This window comes from Amphiura filiformis, chromosome 2 (genome assembly GCF_039555335.1).
Source record: "Amphiura filiformis chromosome 2, Afil_fr2py, whole genome shotgun sequence".
NCBI lineage: Eukaryota > Metazoa > Echinodermata > Ophiuroidea > Amphilepidida > Amphiuridae > Amphiura > Amphiura filiformis.
The window spans coordinates 92,653,824-92,675,084 of record NC_092629.1 but is presented as its reverse complement, the minus strand read 5'-3'; the positions used below and the strand labels follow the sequence as shown (position 1 = coordinate 92,675,084).

Below are 21,261 nucleotides of genomic sequence, written 5' to 3'. Positions count from 1 at the left end.
ACAAGAAAATCTGAGGGCATAGTACTTGGCCCCTGTCTAGCTATCCCATGCCAACCTGGTGTTAATTCCTCCCGTCCTGCTATAATTAAAATTACTCGACCTAAGACTGAAGGATATTACCACCTAAGACTGAAAGTGGTACCAATTGTATCGATTTTGTTAATGCTTCTGAAGACACATTAGAGTGAACACATTATACAAAAAAGAATTTAAAAAAAAATACAACTGCGCAACAGAATAGAATGTGTTGCTGAGTGCCGAGATAGAAACTGAACCTAAAGTGATATACTCACGCACACTCTCACACCCGTATACAATAGTCGTACTACTATGTAACTCAACAAACCTCAATGTAATTAGAATATTATTCAAATTCGGAGAACTCTCAATCGAATATATTTACATTTCTCCTTCGTATTTCATCTCATTCCTAATTACCTTTTAATTTGAAGACCGACACTTTATATGTACTTGTCTCACTACTGCGAGACTCAAATTTTATGACCCACTATCAAACTCTTGAAATCAATTTTAAACAGATATCAAATATTACATATGGGGAGTGGTGGGTGGGATAAAAAATTTCTGCGTCCGTTCTTGCTGAAAAACTGACAGAGAATGGCCTTAGCCAACAAAATGGCCACCGACGGCTCCAAGCAAGGATGCCCGTGATTGGCCCTCCTGATACAAAACAAGGCACCCAATTGTGACCTCACGAGGGCGATCCCATTTCAGCTGCAGGGATAATTTTTTGTTTCATTTGATATGTACAAATTAAACTGCATTTTTAGGGGGAGTTGGTACACCCCCTACGTAGTTCTTGGGTTAAGGCGGTATTAAAGCCGTACGTATGCATGAACAGAAAATTTGATTAAAATGTTGATTGATTGATTGATTGATTGATCGATTGATTGATTGATTGATTGATTGATTGATTGATTGATTGATTGATTGATTGATTGATTACAGATGGTGACATTGTGCGTGTATGCATGAAAAGAAAACTTAATCTCCTGGAGCACAGAGTTAACCTACCATTTTGGACTGAGCCTGATTACAGCGGTTGCGTAAAAGCTCGTCGTAACGGGCGTGAGGATCGCAAGCGAATTGACCCGTGTCCCTACGATACTAGTTACGCAACGGAATGGGTCGAAACGCCTGTAAACGTTACCGCTACGGCACCGTGTCCTAGTACTATGGGGGTCAATCGCACTGATGTGGTGGCAACAAGAAGGTTAGTTGCTACTAACCATAGGGCTACATGTAAAGACCAGTTATAGACAAATGGCCCTAAAATAAAACGGACTCGTACAAATTTCCTCAAATTTTGCATATGATGTAGATTTAACATCTGGAATGTAATGCAAGTGATGTCGTTGCTGCTCTTCTAAATTCATTTTTAAAATGTCCGCCCCAGACCAAGGTGAGGGGCCCATGATTCAGGTTTTAAGGGGGTACTACACCCATGTGGTAAATTTGTGACTATTTTTGCATTTTTCTCAAAAAATAATTACACACTGGTAACAAAAGTTATGTATATTATTGGGGCAAGGAATCCAATTACAATACTGAAATTTCAGTGACTCAAGACAAGCGGTTCAGTATATATGATAGGAAACGAGGTACATCCTAGTGGTACCTCATTTCTGGTCATAAATAACAAACCACTTGTCTTGGCTCACTGAAATTCCAGTGTAGTAATTGGATTCCTTGCCCTATAATATACATAACTTTTGTTACCACTGTGTTATTAGTTTTGAGAAAATGCAAAATAGACACAAATTTATCGAGGGTGTAGTACCTCCTTAAATGTGTCACTTATCTGCCTGTGTTGGGACTTGTGAAACGTTTCGTGCAAGGTCCGTGCAATGCAAGTAATTGTAAATTTGAGTCTTTTTAAAGAAATTTAAAGACCGTGCCCTCCGTATCCAAATTAGTACCATCTTGGGATCGAACTTTCATGGTAACATTTTATTGTTAATACATTATTAAATGTTTTCACTTCAGTAAAAGGTCTATTTAAAATGCTATCATCAAATACTGGGTCCGGAATCTAGGATCGACCAAGCATCGACAGTCGATCTTAATATCGAATCATGTGGATAAGGTGCCTTAAGGGGGTATAATACCCTGATTTTCATCAGTACCCCTCTTCTTTTTTTTCTTGCAAATTTATTAAGTACATAAATATGTTCATCACCTCATGTCATGAACTTATAAAATATATCTACATACAAAGTGTTTTTAAACCATTTTAGTAAGTCATTTTAGCCTTATATATTTTTTGTTTACTGTATCCTAGTAACTGAGATGTGTGTTTCATAACAAACCATAATTTATTCTATTGAACATGTCCAAGTAGAATACATGAATAGAATACATTAAATCCTTTGTTATACTATCTATAGAAATGTAGGCCTACTCACTGATTATAACACTGAATAAATTAAATACGCCTAATCTCTTCCACATAGACAATTTAATACTACACCATGTATGTATCTTCTATAATGTGTTGTTAGGAAAAGAGATTAAAAAAGGCTATAAGGTCATCAAAGGTCAGGTTATAGGTCAATTGGTTCAGGCATCAATTTTGAATACATGTGATAGTCTGTGATATCATACATGTCATAATGAGGCATCAATTTTGATATTTTGTCTGTTACTGGATATATAATGGAAATGTGTGAGGTGGATATACTAAAATACCTTGGGATGTAAATGGTGAGTACAATTTAGATTGCCTAGTTGAGATGGATTGGGCAAATAAATATAAAATAGTTACAAAAATCACAAAAATGAAGCTTACGGAAAACTACCTAATATGGTGGTATAGGTGACAAAAAATACAATCTTTTTCAACATTGCTGTAGTGTGGTTGTGGTAACCTGTTACCTATGGCTTAATTAAGTTTCAGTGCAATAGTGTCGCAAGTTCAAAATACAAAATATAGCTCAACATTGAAAATAGAAGCATTTTAACCGGTTCGTTTTTTGATAGTTGTGGAGCACCAAGTTCATGAAGTCATAAAAGAAATCAGGGACCACTTATTCCCATTTTACATATCAACAGTATTTCCCTAATGTGTTATCAACACATATCCAAAATTTTAACGAAATCCGTTGATAGTAAGCTTTCCAAAATGAAGTGAATTTAAAACATCAGTGATGTACCCTTTTTGTCTTATACCATTAGAAGTATGTATGCGTCATTGATACTGATGCCACCAATTGAACGAGAAGATTTGCCCCTTCATTTTGCATACCACTTTGTCCAATTTCTTTTTCTCATTTCTTCACAAAATGCAAAAAAATGTTTTAAAAAAATGCAATGGGTGTAGTACCCCCTTAAGTCGGTCTAGCGTGATAGTAGTCGTGATGAACTACCACCTTATCACAGCAACTGGTTTGTCATGCAGCACCGGCATGTTCGTTTCCCCGACAGGTGTGTGGCCCAATGGAAGGGTAGCGACCAAATTAGTGTGTGGGTAGACCCGTAGGCCTACTTAGTGGATTGTGTTGTACGTTTCCCTGATACGTGTGTGGCTCAATGGGAGCTAATGGGTGAGTAGCGACCAAATTAATGTGTGGCTAGACCCATACTTGTAGACTGTGTTGTACGTTTCCCCGACAGGTGCGTGGCCCAATGGGTGGGTAGCGGCCAAGTTGGTGTATGGCTGGACCCATACTTGGTGGATTGTGTTGTAGCGACAATGGATAGTAAAATACCACCTCAAGAAGAAACCGTAGCATCGAATCTAAATGTCTGGGTGGCTGATAATACTTGTGAGGAGGATGTGACTAATTCTACCGCAGGTAGGTAGCATATGATCCAAGCGAAAAGTGTTAAAACATTGTGGGAAACCACAAACACACACATTAAAAAATAAGACTTAATATCACTTGAACATTTAGCTTTTCCAGTTGAAATCCATACATGGAAGACGTCTAGACGTACACAACCTTAATCTTCCACACAGGGAGTGTGAATTGGCTACAATGAATAGGTGACTCCGTATTATACACCCATGTGTTGGAGACTAAGGTCATGTCTTCCATAGGGGGTGTACGGCTTTCAACTGGATTGGCCCATTGTCATTACAGGTTCATTCCAGTGGAATACAACCATAGTTGGTGGCATAGACAGTGGCACTTGTCCCTTCGGATCCCTCATCCCACCTCCAGAAGTTGTCGAATTCATTAAGTTCAGCATTGGTATCGCTACTGCGTTCATGGAGCTGTGGAAGAACGTCACCATACCTGCAAACAACACAGGAGAATGGGACGCTCTGCCGCGAAATGATACGGAACCCGGACTTACGAACGAGACTTTGAAGATTATTAAAGAAGAACTAATCAATCGCACCATTGAGTTGATAGAAAATGTTACATTTGGTGCTCGTGAAGTTGACGGCGACGGCGACAGCGACGGCGACAGCAATAGCGACAAATTCAGTCGCGATACCGGCAAAGCTAATAAGGACAGTAAAAATACACGGGAAATCACGAAAGGCGGTGAAGAAAATACACCACCTATCAACGTTGCAAACTGGTGGGTCGATATCGGGAAAGCTGTTGATAGGATCGATCAACACAAATTCGGTAGTGGCGGCAAAGCGGGCGTGGCGGGAATTCTTGAAATTATGCAGATGGTCGATAGTCTGCCAGGGTCTGTACTAAATAAACCGATGCTGCCTGCAATTATGATCGAAAAGGGGAAGATCCTGCTGGATTTGAGAGGTATTGATCCCGTCGTAAAAGCTGTTGACGATCTGATAAGAATGGAACAAGGAAAACAATCTGGTGGCCGGGTAAGGAGGGATGTGGAAGATGACGTCATGGAGATCTCTCGCAATGATGGTATCATCGGAGGTCAACCTGAAGATGATGAAATCATAATTGAGGAAGAGATGTTATTAAATTTCACTGCGATTTCGGAAGCTTTTGAAAATGCAGTCAAGTAAGTTTTCCACATGTTGCTGGTTGTAAATATCTTTAATAAAACTTTTTTCGAATTTCCGCAAAATGAGCGAAGTGACTCTCAATCATAAACCAATTAACATGTATATACATACCAAGCGGGAACATCAACGTTGAAATTAGGTTGACTAGTGAAAGTTGACATCAACTTTGAAATCAACTCTGAAACAACGTTGAACTAACATTGAAATGTCAAACCTTATTTCAACGATGATTCAACGTTGAGATGTCAACCCTATTTCAACATTTTCAACATTACTCAATGTTCTGTGTTGGTATAAATCATGATTTTGATTTAAACTTTTGATCCAAACACAAGGAATTAATTCCTACCATCTCTCAATAAAGACGGGGGCCGGTTCAAACTTTCAGGAGTCTACGAGTCTGTTATCAGGTCAAAGGTCAAAAAGATCACGACCTGATATACAGTCACTCACTCGCTGATGGAGTACCATCTGAAAATTCCAAGGTAGGAATTATTAAATTCCTTGTGTTTGGATCAAAAGTTTAAATCAAAATCATTACTCAATGTTGTTAGTTTGAAAACAGGTTAAAATCAAGTTGAGTTGAACTTCAAACTGATTTCAACTTTGACATATCGACCTGATTTCAACGTCAGGATATCGCGTTGATATCAGGTTTAGTTGGACTTAAACGTTGACCTGTACCCACTGGGTATGCATATTGGGTAAACGTAAGGTAACACGTATAGTTTGGTCCCATGTCGCTATCGGCGCCCTGATATACCGATGACTCTTCTATCGTATACCCGCAACATTTGCTGTCGTTTTTGTTTAAATAAAACGATAGCCAGGGTTCGGTTTTTGCCGGCAAAACTTGTTTTTGCCCTGTTTAAACCGGCAAATATGGCAAAAACCTGACAAAAACTCACACTTTAATGAATCATTCAACATATTGTTTTGTCTTATCAAGTCCTTAAAATGAAAAAGTTTTTAATTTGATATGTGCCACTTTTCAGATAAATGCACTTGAGCAATGAAAAGGTATGCCTTTAATTTCTTAATAATTATGTTACTATCTGGCTTTACTCGGGAAATTATATTTGTATTTTGATAATTTGTATTGAGATGGAAAACTGAACAATTAATCACTTTTATAGCTTTTGTCAAGCGGTTAAATTTACCCGCCGTTTTTTTTCACCTGACTATAGCACTATACAAATATTCAATATTATGCTTGACATACAATTTATTACATCTCCCGGGTACGATATTGGCCTAAAGAGTTTCTGACAGGACACCGATATTGTTACTCGGACCAAACTATAACTGGTGCCTAAAGTACAACCCATTTTATGAAAATTATGCTGTTAAGCATTTATGATAGGAGCTAGAGTATAGTCTATATAAATCAGTTCTTATAAAAACTTGATGATGTTCTTTTGATAAAATACATTATTTATTGGAGGTTCCCAACCAGGAAGTGTGAGGAGAATCGAGTTCGTGCTGGAGTGCTTTGGAAACATGCTGACACGTGGATGTGTCGAACTGAAAATGCGTCATACATTCAGGACATGGTCAGGGTAGGTTGCATCTTATATATCGAGGACTTAGAGCCAGAACTAGCTATGTCCATTTGTTTTCTCAATGACATGTTACTCATTTCGGCAACAAATGTACGGTTAATTATGCCCTCCATAATAAATGCAAGTGACTTTGGGGGTATATGCATGGTCACTTGAACAGTTAGTTAGACGCAAGTGACCATGCATATACCCCAAAGTCACTTACATTTTCTTATGGAGGGCAGAATTAACCGTCCATTTGTTACCAAAATGAGTAACATGTAATTGAGAAAACAAATAGACATAGCTAGTTCTGATATTATCTCTTGCTCGGACAGGACAACCCCCCCCCCCCCGTTTGTGTCGCGGATAGTGGACCTTTTTGCCACGAGGGGTTAGTGCAATTAGGTGGGCTTATGTGCAAAAGTTGATGGATATAGGTACAGCATCGACGCTAGCCTGTAATGAACAAAGCCTTGAACAGAGTTAATAGTGTGAAATGGTTACTAAATTGGGCTGTTCCAGTTGAAATGTACACACACACACGCCTACGGAAGATATGACCTTAAATAAGGGAATGTGAATTTCAAATGGGGTTACCTGAATGGGTGACTCTATTTGAATTCTATACACCCCTGGTGTGGTAGATTAAGGTCTTGTTTCCATAGGGAGTGTATAGATTTCAAATTATTTCCCCACACAGTTGTTAGACGATACAGGCTATCTAGATGAGGTCAAGGAAGCACTGGATGAATCTGGTCTGGGAGACAAGGTGGACGGGACACTCTTCCGTGTTGTCTTCAAGATGTGGGAAGCATTCGACGTATGGAGACAGACTAGACAAAAATCTAAGGTTAGCTATATCTTCTTCAATCATTCTTATCAGGCCTAAAGTATTACGAAGGGGGGGGGGGGGGTAGTTGGTACGGTTTTTTTATTTCCACGACAGTGTAAACTTTTCGGCTCGTGGGCGGGAGAATTCTGATTAGGTCATCTTAAGTTAATAATTCGTCTCAAGGACCCCGAGTGTGTTAGTACTAATCGACCCTCATAACTTAAGAATTAAACCAAAAACATCTAGACCACTTCTCACAAACACCCTTTTCACCAAGCATTCTTGTTCTTGTGAATATGGTTATTTTCAGTTGACTATTAATGCGATCCAAGCAATCAGCTATCTTCTGTCTCTAGATGTTGCAGTATTGCCACCATGGCTTAGTCAACAGTAAGTTCTCATTGTCAAGGACGGATCCATATATATCCAGGGGGCCTGGGGTCTTCCCCCTTCCTATAAATAAAATGACAAAAATTGTACAAACATTTTAGGTAATCTTATAATAAACAAAATTGTGCAAACGGTTTCTACTTTGAGGGTGAACCCCTCGGGCTCTCATAACAATGGCCATGTCGCATTTTGTCTGAAACAATTTCAGCAATGACTCCCCTAAAAAACCTGGATCCGCCCATGGTCATCGTCATTATCATTATCATCATCATCATCATCACCATCATCATCATCATCATCATCATCATCATCATCATCATCATCATCATCATCATCATCATCATCAGTCAACCCATCATCGTGCATCATCATCAACTTCATCATTATAATCTTTCTTTCCTATTTCTTTCGTCTTTTCACCGTCAGAATTGTTCAGATGATCGAGGACATGGCCAATGAGCCTCTACCTGAAGATGTTACATCAGTTGACATTGTCACAGAAAATGTTGTAGTGAACATTGCAGAAGTAAGTTGGCCTAAACAGTAAGGCTAGAAGAAGGGTTGTCTCTCAAACATTTTGTTTGTTTTTTCCTATTTGTTCCTTGTTTTGGCCAATATGAGGCAATACAAAATCTGATAACTAAAGGAAAAAAAAGCATGTAAAAAGGGCTCAACGCGTATGCGGTTTTGAGAGACAACATTTTTCTTGGCCAAAGCATTATTTGTTAGAGGTGAGGTTTTGTTCACACTTTTGCAATGTTTCAAATTTTTGTAGATGCCAAAGTCACTGCAACTGTAAAACTACATCATTAACATAAAAGTTCTTCAAAAAGTGTTTATTCAAAATGTTTTAATAACATTTATGTGTCGGATTATATGATGTATGTAATTATGTATTTATTTGATATGGAAATAAAATGATGAATAATGATGTATATAAAGATCATGAATACGTTTTTAAAACATTATTGTAAAATATTTTAGGCAAACATTTTTGCAATAAATTTGTTAACAGTTAAATAACATTCTCTAAGAATGTTTTGCATCACGTTTTCAATATCCTATAACACAACATTTAAAACTTTTCTGTAAAACGCTGTGTTTGCTGGGTCTTTCTCCCTTTACAAATCTTTGTTTCTATCCTAGGTCGAGAAGGAGGAGTTTATTGGTATCACTTTTGCTTCAATTGGACCCTCAGGTGGCTCGCCTGGATTATCTGTATCGGGTATGTGTTTAACTGATCGATCAATCACTTGATGTATCAATTGACTTTAGTTATTGATTGATTGATAAAATTAAGGTGATTTCATCAATTGATATATTGATTAATTGATATGCTTTCTGTTGAATGATTGATGTATATACCAATTCCACTTATTGATTGATTGATAAAATTATTGGTATTGACTTGATTTATGTATTGATTAATTCATGCATGTAATCATTCAATCATTCCATGATTGATGTATCAATTGATATATTGATAAAATTAAGTTGATTGATCAATTGACTTGATTGGTATATTGATTGATTAATCCATATGTATTCTGTTGAATGATTGATGTATTAATTGATGAATGGTTACAGAGTCAATAATTTTTATGAAGTTCATATCAAAATACTTTGTTTTCTCTTTTGTTGCTATTATAACCAAGAATATAATTCAATTCATAATGATTGAATGATTCTTAATCTTCAACTACTACTAACATGATGTTCCCCAGGGATCAATTCTAGGCCCATTACTCTTGCAGGCACTATATGCGACGTCTCTGAGTGTAGCTTAGGTGACAATATGTTCATGCGTATAGAGGGTGATCTTAACAACAGCTTAAACATCCTGGACGTAGAAGCAGTGGATGAGTACTTCTATATGCCACAAACTATCTTCAATATTTCTGCACATATCATGCAGAATTATACCTACTGTAAATACAAGGTAGGCACAATTCCAGGCAATTTGTTAAAGACATTTGGGACCATTCAATATATCACATATTTCACACATCAGCCAAGCAAATAGCACTTGAGATTTTTTCAACTGGGTGGAAGATGAAAAGAATTTCACTTGCTATAATTTATCTCCCTGCCACACATTCCTACCCTATACAAAATGAAATACTCCTCAAGACTTCATTTTGTATTTCCTTTTTCCAGGATGATATAAATGACACAATTGAGATATCAAATGAAGAAGATATGACGCCTCTCCTGCAATTTGTCATCTATGAAAACGATCAACTATTTCGAACCAAAGCTGGTGAGGTTCCAGTCGTTCTTCCTGACTCCTGCCAGTTGAACGGCTCAAGAAGTTGGCGAGTGGCAACACGGGTGATATCGGGAACCGTCGGGGGATATTGTATGGCTGGATTGCAGCAACCTATCCTGTACTCTATGAAACATCGCTTTGATGTGAGTAATTGACTGATATGAGTAGCTGACGACGACTATGATGATGATGATGATGATGATGATGATGATGATGATGATGATGATGATGATGATGATGATGATGATGATGATGATGATGATGGTGGTGGTGGTGGTGGTGGTGGTGGTGGTGGTGGTGGTGGTGGTGGTGGTGTGGTGGTGGTGGTGGTGGTGGTGATGATGGTGGTGGTGGTGGTGGTGGTGGTGATGATGATGATGATGATGATGATGATGATGATGGTGATTATGACATGCCACTGATGATGATGATGATGATGATGATGATGACGATGACGACGACGATGATGAAGATGACAATAAAAGTAAAAGTAATACTAATACCGGTATCTGATAGTGTTTTGTGGTCAATATATCAATGTATTAAGGCTATTGTAAAGCATATTAAGAATGGGTGGGTTGAATTTGGACTGAGATTGAACCTTGGGGAACCCCCAGAAAATGGAAAATGTCTGGACACCAATCTGTTTCTCAACTGTTTGGTTAAAAGCGCAATGCTTTTAAGTAAATTATTAGACCTTTTTGATAGTTAATCGTATTTTTGGAAATTTGATAAGAAAGATTTTTTGGTTGAATGAATATGTTGGTTGATATGGTAAGCCTGCCTGAAAAGTCTATAGAAATCTGGATCATTTTTGTACATGTTCATTTGTTTCATCAAGGTGTCTGATTCCGAGCATAGACTGTGTGTTTATTGGGACTACAATGAAAGAGGTATGTAACATTTTTTTATTGCCTTATGTATAAAATTTAAAGATTTTTTCACACACCCTGTATCTTTCACACTTTAGGTAGTCTTAGGATTTAAAGTTTCTTTCACACACCCTGTGTCTTTCACACTTTAGGTGGGCTTGAGGTTTATTTAAAAGTCATTTTCACACACCCTATATCTTTCACACTTCATATGTTCTTGGAGTCTAAAGTCTCTTTCACACACCCTATGTTAATGTGGTCTTGGGGTTTAAAATTTCTTTCACACACCCTATGTCTTTCACACTTCAGGTGGTCTTGGGGTTTAAAGTCTATTTCACACACCCTATGTCTTTCACTCTTCAGGTGGTCTTGGGTTTAAAGTCTCTTCCACACACCCTATGTCTTTCACACTTTAGGTGATCTTGAGTTTAAAGTCTCTTTCACACACCCTATGTCTTTCACACTTTAGGGATGTTAGGTGGACCAGGGGTTTAAAGTCTCTTTCACACACCCTATGTCTTTCACCCTTCAGGTGCTCTTGGGTTTCATGTCTCTTTCACACACCCTATACCTTTCTCCAATCAGGTGGTCTTGGTGCATGGTCTACCGATGGTTGTCAGGTATCTATGAGTGACAGCAAGCACACTACCTGTGAGTGTGATCACCTCACCAATTTTGCTGTGATTGTGGTAAGTATCCCATGTCCTGATTTAATTTGATTTTATAAATTGATTTGAAAATCTTGTTACCTAACTTAAAGTCACCTTGCAAAAGAATCAATTTTAACTTGGATTCATACACTCTTAGAACCACCCCCCCCCCCCCAAATAAATCACTATGCCTTTACTGCCAGTGACAAGTTTGAAGTACTCTATTTTTTTGTCACTAACAATCCATTGAAGATCTAAGAATAAAAACTGACAAACTTTTATGTAATCATTATTTATATCTATATTTAATTACAGGATATATGGAACCAGCTTGGTAAGGGTGGACTACCTGTCACCCACGACTGGGTATTGGGCATCATAAGTGTGGTTGGGTGCTCTCTATCTCTAATTGGTTTAGCAGTCACTATATTATGCCTGATATTTGTCAAGTAAGAATGGGTGTTGGGCCAAGGATTGAACCTTGTGGAATACCAGACAATGTGAAATGTCTGGGTACTATCTGTCACTCACGACTGGGTATTGGGCATCATAAGTGTGGTTGGATGCTCTCTATCTCTAATTGGTTTAGCAGTAACTATATTATGCCTGATATTTGTCAAGTAAGAATGGGTGTAGGGCCAAGGATTGAACCTTGTGTAATACCAGACAATGTGAAATGTCTGGGTACTACCTGTCACCCACGGCTGGGTGATGGGCATCATAAGTGTGGTTGGGTGCTCTCTATCTCTGATTGGTTTAGCAGTCACTATATTATGCCTGATATTTGTCAAGTAAGAATGGGTGTAGGGCCAAGGATTGAACCTTGTGGAATACCAGACAATGTGAAATGTCTGGGTACTACCTGTCACCCACGGCTGGGTGATGGGATTCGTAAGTGTGGTTGGGTGCTCTCTATCTCTAATTGGTTTAGCAGTCACTATATTATGCCTGATATTTGTCAAGTAAGGATGGATGGAGATTTTGGACCAAGGATGGAACCTTGAGGGACCCCAGAAAATGGGCTATTCAGTTGAAATCCATACACCCCCTACGGATGACATGACCTTAATCTTCCACACAGGGAGTGTGTATTTCAAATAATATTACCTGAATGGGGTCTCCATTTGAAATCTACACCCCCTGTGTGGGAGATTAAGGTCATGTCTTCTATAGGGGGTGTATGAATTTCAACTGGTATAGCACATTATGAAATGTCTGGACACCTTGTCTGTTGGTCTATAACTTGCAATAAGTTGAAAATGTTGGTTCTATAGCAAGTAAGACCAAATTAAAGTGTGTGTATACAAATTTATTATACTTTTAAAGCAAATTCAGTGATAATTCAGAACAAAGAGCATTGTGGGTGATACTGAGATTTAAAATGGAATCAATTGTAGTGGATATCGGCTGTGCAATATTAAGTCAATGCAATTTTTTTCCTACAGGCATCTGAGAGAATCTAAAACCACACCAACTCGTCTGATGCTGTGTCTGACTCTCTTCATCTCAATGACCTTCCTCCTGGTTGGCATGGAGCGTACAGAGGACCCCGATGCGTGTGCCGTGTTTGCGTTCTTCATCCATTACTTTACCTTGACATCTCTGATGTGGATGGGCATTGAGGCGGTATACCTGTACAGGAATATTGTGGCAGTCGTTATCAATCCCAATAAGAATTTCTTTCACTATTGCTGCGGCATAGCATGGGGTGAGTCAATTGGTTATTACAGTTAAAATCCACACACCCCCTATGAAAGACATGCCCTTTATCTCCCACACTGGGGGGATAGATTTCAAATGGAATCACCCATTCAGGTAACCCCATTTGTAATTCACACTCCCTGTGCGGAAGATTAAGGTCATGTCTTCAGGGGCGTAGCCAGCTTTTTTGGTCAGGGGGGGCAAAATAAAATTTTGAGGGCACAGACGAAAAAAATTGCAGTTGCATCATACAATACATAGAGACTGTATGTCTTCGAGCTTCCTAAAAGGGCCTTATTGGGATGATGTGCTGCGTAGCTTGAAAAAAAAATGGTATTTTACACTATTTTCGCCCATTATCCGGCTTTAAAAGGGCTTTATTGTTACAATGTGCGCGCGAAGCGCAAAAAAATAATGTATTTTACAATATTTTGGCCCTGAATCTTGCTAGGAAAGGTGCTTCTTGCCCTTTTTCTTTTCCTTTGCCCTCCTGATTTTCTCTTTCATTTTTGTCAGAGGGGCACTTTTTTCTTTCATTTTTTGTCAGGGGGGGCACTCTGCCCCCCAAAATAATTAGACCAAAATTAAAAATTGAATTATAAAAGTGCATGTTTTCCATTCCGTACCCATTCAAATCTTCAAGATGTAAGTTTTTCTTAATCCCCTATTAAATCTCCACAATGAAATTTGTTTATTGATTTTTTTTTTGAGTTGAACTACCATAACAACTCCGACACACTTTAAATATAACTTTGATGACAACTTATCTCCCTTGATTGCATACAGGTGTTCCTGCTGTGATTGTGGCATTGACTGCAGCTATGAATTGGGATGCCTATGGTAATGAGCACAGGTAAGGAAATCAATTGATGATAGAGTGATCAATTGATTCAATCCACAATAATCAATAGACAGATAAAATCAAGTGATTGATCAATCCACAATTCAAACAATCTTATAAATCAGTGGGTAGTTTCAAATTATTGCTTTTAGAATATTTGGATGATGGGCCTCAATGTAAGGTAGAAAACAACCACAGTCTGGTCACATACCTTTAACTCTTTCCATGCGGTGTCAACTGCAGATGGCAAGTTTCAATAATTTCAGAATTGTACATTTTCATGCCCATATTTGGAATCAGCATGAAAAATGCATTAAAATGAGTACAAGCAAGCATGGGCGTATCAAGAGCTTCTGGAACCCATGGACAAGGACATGTGCAGACCCTTTAACATCTTCTTTATCAGCCCTATCCCTTTTCTCTTCCCCCCTTATTTAATTTGCTTTTGCTTGGGGCCTCTGGACCATCAGGGCACATGGACTTCTTCCACCCTGTCCACCCGCTTGCTACGCCCCTGCAAACAATCTTTGTATTGTTCAGTGGCTCTTGAGATAACTCTTGATATTTTGAGAAAGTATCTCAAAACTTCTGACTTTTTATGTTAAAGCCTAGTGCTAGTATGCATGCCGAGCATTACTCTGACATAACTTTGACTTTTCTCCCCATACAGCTGCTGGATATCAGGCGTTGGTGTTTTCTTTGGTGCCTTCTTGGCTCCAGTTCTGGTCATTGTTACCCTCAACTTTGTAGTGTTTGGTATGGTCCTCTTTGTTCTCTCCAATCGACCTACAGATAGGATCGGTAGTAAGGGCGGGGCTAGTGTACACAAGGAACCAGTCAGAAAATGGAAGGAATTTATGGGTATTGTTTCCATCACTGTACTGCTTGGTAAGTGTGGGTGTGGCCAGTGGTGGAGCCGAGGGGGCTAAGGGAGGCATCTGTCCCCTGTGAGAAGTCATCCTCCCTCTTGCTCCCACCCACCCACCCCTGTGGATACTGCCTGCCCTGTTATTTAAGATTTTCATGCCTTTTTTGTACTTTAGCCCATTTTTGTCAAATTATTCCCCTTTGAAAGTTACCTTTAGGCCTACCCCCACCCTCTACCCCCCACCCCCATCTGAAAAAGTCATGGCTTTGCCACTGGGTGTGACTGGGGGAGATTCTTGTTTGGATTAGGCTGGGACTCTGAAAACTTATTATAAAAATATTCAAAAAAGAGACATCAAATTATAATAACATAATTTTTTACAGGTAAATTTGTAAAATTCTGGAAATTTATGCACCATGATGCAGTCATGTCTACAGTAGAATTCATCTCGACCTTTGCAGGACTTAACCCCATTAAAAGCTATTAAACCAAGATAACACTCATTGAAACAGCTCAACTGATTAAATCGGATCTTCTCTGGTTGTGCACAAGTGACTGTTTTCATGTGCGATATCGCAATAAAGCTGGTATTCATAGCTTCAGTTGGGTAACCGATTACAAAGGAAACGAAAGGAAACAATGTTATGTGTGGCTTTGTTCACGAAATCAGACAATGTCGTGCTTTTTGTAAACCAGCATTCTTGAAAATGAGCAACATAATGATTTTTTGACTTAACACGGTTTAGAAATAATTTCTTCATATTTTTGGTGTTATCTGTCGTTTACATGTCCTTCCTAAAACACAAAAGTACGACCCTCTCCAAACACCTAAATTAGCTAAAAATTTAGGACATGTTACAAAACTTTATTTTCTAGAACCTATTTAGAATAATTTAAATGTAGCTTTTACCGGTTTTTTGTGGCATCCTTCAGAAGTGAGCGGTCCGATACCAATATTTTCGGTCAAATCTCCATTCAAATAACACGGGAGTTGGCTAGCTATGCCTTGCCCTCACTCATATTTTACAAAAGTACGACCATTTCTGAACATCTAACCTAGCTGTAATTTTAGGTCATGTTAGAAATATATTTGCTAGAAGTTTTGGAGAATAAATAAAATATTGGCTGGTTATTTTTCACACAGTGATGTTAACTAGGCAAGTGTCCATTCTCCCAACATACATCATTTGTAGGGGTCACACGCCAATGGTGAGAGCACTGTGTATTGTGTATAGGAAAAGCGGACAGTAACTGCAGTATGCATCTTGTTGAAATAACATGATGAATGAAAGTCAAAATGGGCTATTCCAGTTGAAATCTATACACCCTCTATGGAAGGTATTCCATTAGTCTTCCACACAGGGAGTGTGGATTTCACATGGATGACTGCATTTGAAAACTACACCCCCCCCCCACACACACGTGGGAAGTTAAGGTCATGTCATACATACAGGGTATATGGCTTTCAACAGGAATAGCCTATTTCACAATACACAGATTTAGGGTTTCTCTACCGGAAGTCAATTTGTGCTGAAATTCCTTCCCACAATGCAATATGCATATTGCATAAAACGCTTATTGCATTGTGGGAAGGAATTTCGGCACAAATTGACTTCCGGTAGAGAAACCCTAAATCCGCGTATTGCCGCTGTAGGTCATTGAGTTGGATCAAAATCACATATTTTTAATGACAGGTCTTACCTGGGTATTCGGTGCCTTCTCCGTCGGCAACGAAGCCCGCTTCTTCTTCCTCTATCTCTTTACCATCTTCAACTCATCCCAAGGATTCTTCATCTTCATCTTCTACTGTCTCCTCTCTCTCATCGGAGGAAAGAAGAAACACCGATCATCTCAACGCAGCAGTGATAGGGTAGCGGCAACACCATCTGGGATGTCTAACACCTTCAGTTCTGCTAAGAAGGTTCCTCATGTGCGAGTTGGTGGTGATGATGAAGGGAAAGATGAGGAGAAGATGAAGAGGAAGAAATTAATGGCAGATTGGATGGCATCTTGTCAAGACCTTCATCTGGATGAGCATTTGCCTGAAGATGTCAAAGGTATATACCAGTTTCTTTAGATTGGCAATGAAAATTACTGCTCACTATCTTTTTTTAAGCTACTTGCGGTTCCGCCATTATGCACTATGTGGGGAGAGCCTCGAACTGGCAGCATACATGAATGGGAATTGAACTAGTCATAACGTTCTGTGTAAGGTTACATAATTCTTCCTTTCATGTATGCTACCAGTTCGAGGCTCTCCCCGCACATAGTGCATAATGGCGGAACCGTGCAAGTAGCGAATAGGCTTAGAGAGAGAGCATGGTAATGAGCAGTGGTGTAGACAGGGGGCCGAGTGCCCCCCCCCCCCCGAACATTTTCAGGGATAAAATGGGGATGGCAAAGAGTAAAGTGTCCTTAAAATAGCTAAAAATGGGACAAAATTGACAAATGCGGACAAAAATATGACTTTGCCCCCCACAAAGGGACACCAAATTGACATATGGGAACAAAAATGTGACTTGCACCCCCACACACTAAAAAAGCCATTTCGCCCTGGTAATGAGTATTGGTCAAAGATGTTGAGTAACTTCATCCTTGTTGTCCTGATCCATACAGTTTTGAGGGGTCTGCAAATTTTCAAATCACAATCCATTTGTAAATGATACAATGAATCAATTAACCTTTTGATATCCACAATTATGGGCATTGCTGAACTCCCTGATGTCACCTTTAGATGTGCCCATATTTGATGACCTACCTGATATTGGCAGTAGATCGGCAAATTTGTTGTCTGCTGCAGACACCATTTTGAAATACGTACAAAGAGTGAAAGTCCTGATAATTAAATTACCTGATATTGGCAGTAGATGTGGGCATTGATAAACAACCTTATATCAGCAGTAGATGTGAGATTGATAAACTACCTGATATCAGTAGTAGATGTGAGCATTGATGAACTACCTGTAATCAGCAGTAGATGTGAGCATTGATAAACTACCTGACATCAGCAGTAGATGTGAGCATTGATAAACTACCTGATATCAGCAGTAGATGTGAGCATTGATAAACTACCTGATATCAGCAGTAGATGTGTGCATTGATAAACTACCTGATATCAGCAGTAGATGTGGGCATTGATAAACTACCTGCTATCAGCAGTAGATGTGAGCATTGATAAACTATATGATATCAGCAATAGATTTGGGCATTGATAAACTATCTGATATTAGCAGTAGATGTGAGCATTGATAAACTACCTAATATCCACAGTAGATGTAAGCATTAATAAACTACCTGATATCAGGATTATGTGAGCATTGATAAACTACCTGATATCAGCAGTAAATTTGAGCATTGCTAAACTACCTGATACCAGCAGTAAATGTGAACATTGATTAAATACCGTACCTGATATCAGCAGTAGATGTGGGCATTGATAAACTACCTGATATCAGCAGTAGATGTGGGCATTGATAAACTACCTGCTATCAGCAGTAGATGTGGACATTGATAAACTACCTGATATCAGTAGTAGATGTGAGCATTGATGAACTACCTGTCATCAGCAGTAGATGTGAGCATTGATAAACTACCTGATATCAGCAGTAGATGTGAGCATTAATAAACTACCTGCTATTCAGCAGTAGATGTGTGCATTGATAAACTACCTGATATCAACAGTAGATGTGGGCATTGATAAACTACCTGCTATCAGCAGTAGATGTGAGCATTGATAAACTATATGATATCAGCAATAGATTTGGGCATTGATAAACTACCTGATATCAGCAGTAGATGTGAGCATTGATAAACTACCTGATATCAGCAGTAGATGTGAGCATTGATAAACTACCTGATATCAACAGTAGAAGTGAGCATTGATAAACTACCTGATATCAGCAGTAGATGTGAGCATTGATAAACTACCTGATATCAGTAACAGATACGAGCATTGATAAACTACCTGATATCAGTAGATATGAGCATTCATAAACTACCTGATATCCACAGTAGATGTGAGCAGTGATAAACTACCTGATATCAGGAGTAGCTAGGAGTATATGTGAGCATTGATAAACTACCTGATATCAGCAGTAGATGTGAGATTGATGAACTACCTGTTATCAGCAGTAGATGTGAGCATTGATAAACTACCTAATATTAGCAGTAGATGTGAGCATTGATAAACTACCTGATATTAGCAGTAGATGTGAGCATTGATAAACTACGTGATATCAGTAGTAGATGTGAGCATTGATAAACTACCTGTTATCAGCAGTAGATGTGAGCATTGATAAACTCCTTAATATTAGCAGTAGATGTGAGCATTGATAAACTACCTGATATCAGCAGTAGATGTGGGCATTGATAAACTATCTGATATTAGCAATATAATTATTTGGGCATTGATAAACTACCTGATATCAGTAGTAGATGTGAGCATTGATGAACTACTTGTCATCAGCAGTATATGTAGGCATTGATAAACTACCTGATATCAGCAGTAGATGTGAGCATTGATAAACTACCTGATATCAGCAGTAGATAGCTAAATAGCTTTGACCAGTCAGTAATCTATTTTTATCTTACCATCACAGGGAATTTCAACCAAGCATTTTGCTTCATGGATGAAGGTGGTCTCCATAACATCTCATCATCAGCAGGTGACCTCGCCTTTGACAGCGGTGGTCATAACACCACCATGCTAGGCATTGTAATGTCAGCAAGATTTGTACGCATGCAATCACAATCTTCTGATGCCATCAAGACAAGTCAGGAGAAGTCTACTAAAACAGATACACCTAATGGTGATGAGGATAGTATGGATACACCAGAGTTTGTTGTTAGCACAGGGATAATATTTGGTGGCAAGGCGAGACGAAGCTCTGTGGCATCATTGGAGTAGAGTTGCATTAAATTAGCCTCTAAGAATTATTTTGATTGGTTTCAAATAGTGCTATATCAGGTATTGAACCAATCAGATATATTGTAAGAAGTCAGGTAGGAGAGAAGGGGATTTAATTAAGTGCAAAAATTGCAAAGTTATATAAAAGCTCTATTGTGATTGGTGACTCGGATGAATATATCATGTAATTAACCAATCATGTGCACTGTAAGGAAGACGGAAGTGTCCCCCTTTGCTTCAGTTCAAAAATTTTGCTTTCCCCCTTTTGCTCACCAAAAAATTTCACATTCCCCCCTAGTAAAATCCTCCATTCCCCCCTGGTGTAAATAATGTTCGCTTCCTTACTTGCCTGTTTGTTAGTTTGATGATGTTTGAGTACGTGTTTCTCTGTACATTTTGGGCAATAAGTATAGCTCCAAATAGTCATAGTCATTAGGTGCCATTTAGGCCATTACTAACGATTAAAATGTACATAGTTGATATTAGTACTGTAAAGAACTACTGTAGTTGATTTAAAATATTTATTTATTTATCTATGGCTCTGAAAGTGAAACTTTGCAACTAAGTGTAGTGTCTACCATGGAAAAATATGTTCTATTTATCAAACCTAAATTAAGATGAAAGTTTATGGGAAGCGGACCTTTTTATTCTAACAAATGCCATTTTATTATGCTTATGCAGCTTTGGGCCTGGTAGGCTGGTGAATTTAGGTTTTGTTGACATTTTAGCACTATTCAGTTTTTGACCAGTAGGCAGTAAAATTTTACTTCTGACCTTTTTGCCATTGAAATCGTAATGTTCCTTTGCCTCCAAATCATTGCTTTTTACTTATAACTTGAGAATGATATAGTGCAAGTAGCTAGGTCAAACTGTTTTACCAAAATTGACCCGTGTTGTCAAATTTGAAGACTTTCGACTAATTTTATGAAAGTATGCATAAATGATTTGGAATCAGCCTCCCTAAATTGATCAAGAAACCATTTTCAAACATTCTGTGGCTCTCTGTGTAGATCCCCCTCTACGTTTGCCACCCAGCTATAATAGCAAATGCCTGGGGTCTCAATGTTGGTAATTTGTGGAAAAGTTCTGCAAATGTTGCTAAAAAGCAATGAAAATTTGCACTTTTTCCAGAACATTTGAAAATAATACCTTTCTTAAAGTGATTTTTCATGAAATTGAGGGCCACCAATAAACCAAAATGGCTGAAAATGCACCTGAAATCTGCTGCACATCCCTGTGCCCCCATTTCCACTTAGAACCCCTCCCCCCGGCAAATGTCAAGTTGGCTACAAATTGGCCCAGTTTCAGGGTAAACAGGATTTAAATTAATTTTACAAAATATGTTTCCAAGAGGGGTGGTATTCTTTACGGTTTCATTTATGATCAATTGTTGTAAATTAAGATAATCATTGTGAAATGTTGTGA

The 21,261-nt window shown here is 38.5% G+C and overlaps 1 protein-coding gene across 1 annotated transcript; it reads left to right on the top strand.

Annotated features, from left to right (window-relative positions):
* The first annotated feature begins 978 nt into the window (after nt 1-978).
* On the top strand, nt 979-20,103 carry LOC140144816 (uncharacterized). Its single transcript, XM_072166626.1, has 18 exons — nt 979-1,234; nt 3,634-3,815; nt 4,104-4,959; nt 6,408-6,522; nt 7,208-7,357; nt 7,650-7,729; nt 8,156-8,255; nt 8,876-8,954; nt 9,484-9,668; nt 9,887-10,141; nt 10,840-10,891; nt 11,456-11,559; nt 11,836-11,969; nt 12,966-13,228; nt 14,008-14,074; nt 14,733-14,950; nt 16,625-16,987; nt 19,529-20,103. The coding sequence occupies exons 1-18, from the start codon at nt 993-995 to the stop codon at nt 19,834-19,836; spliced, it is 3,753 nt and encodes a 1,250-aa protein (XP_072022727.1). The 5' UTR covers nt 979-992; the 3' UTR covers nt 19,837-20,103.
* The last annotated feature ends 1,158 nt before the right edge of the window (nt 20,104-21,261 follow it).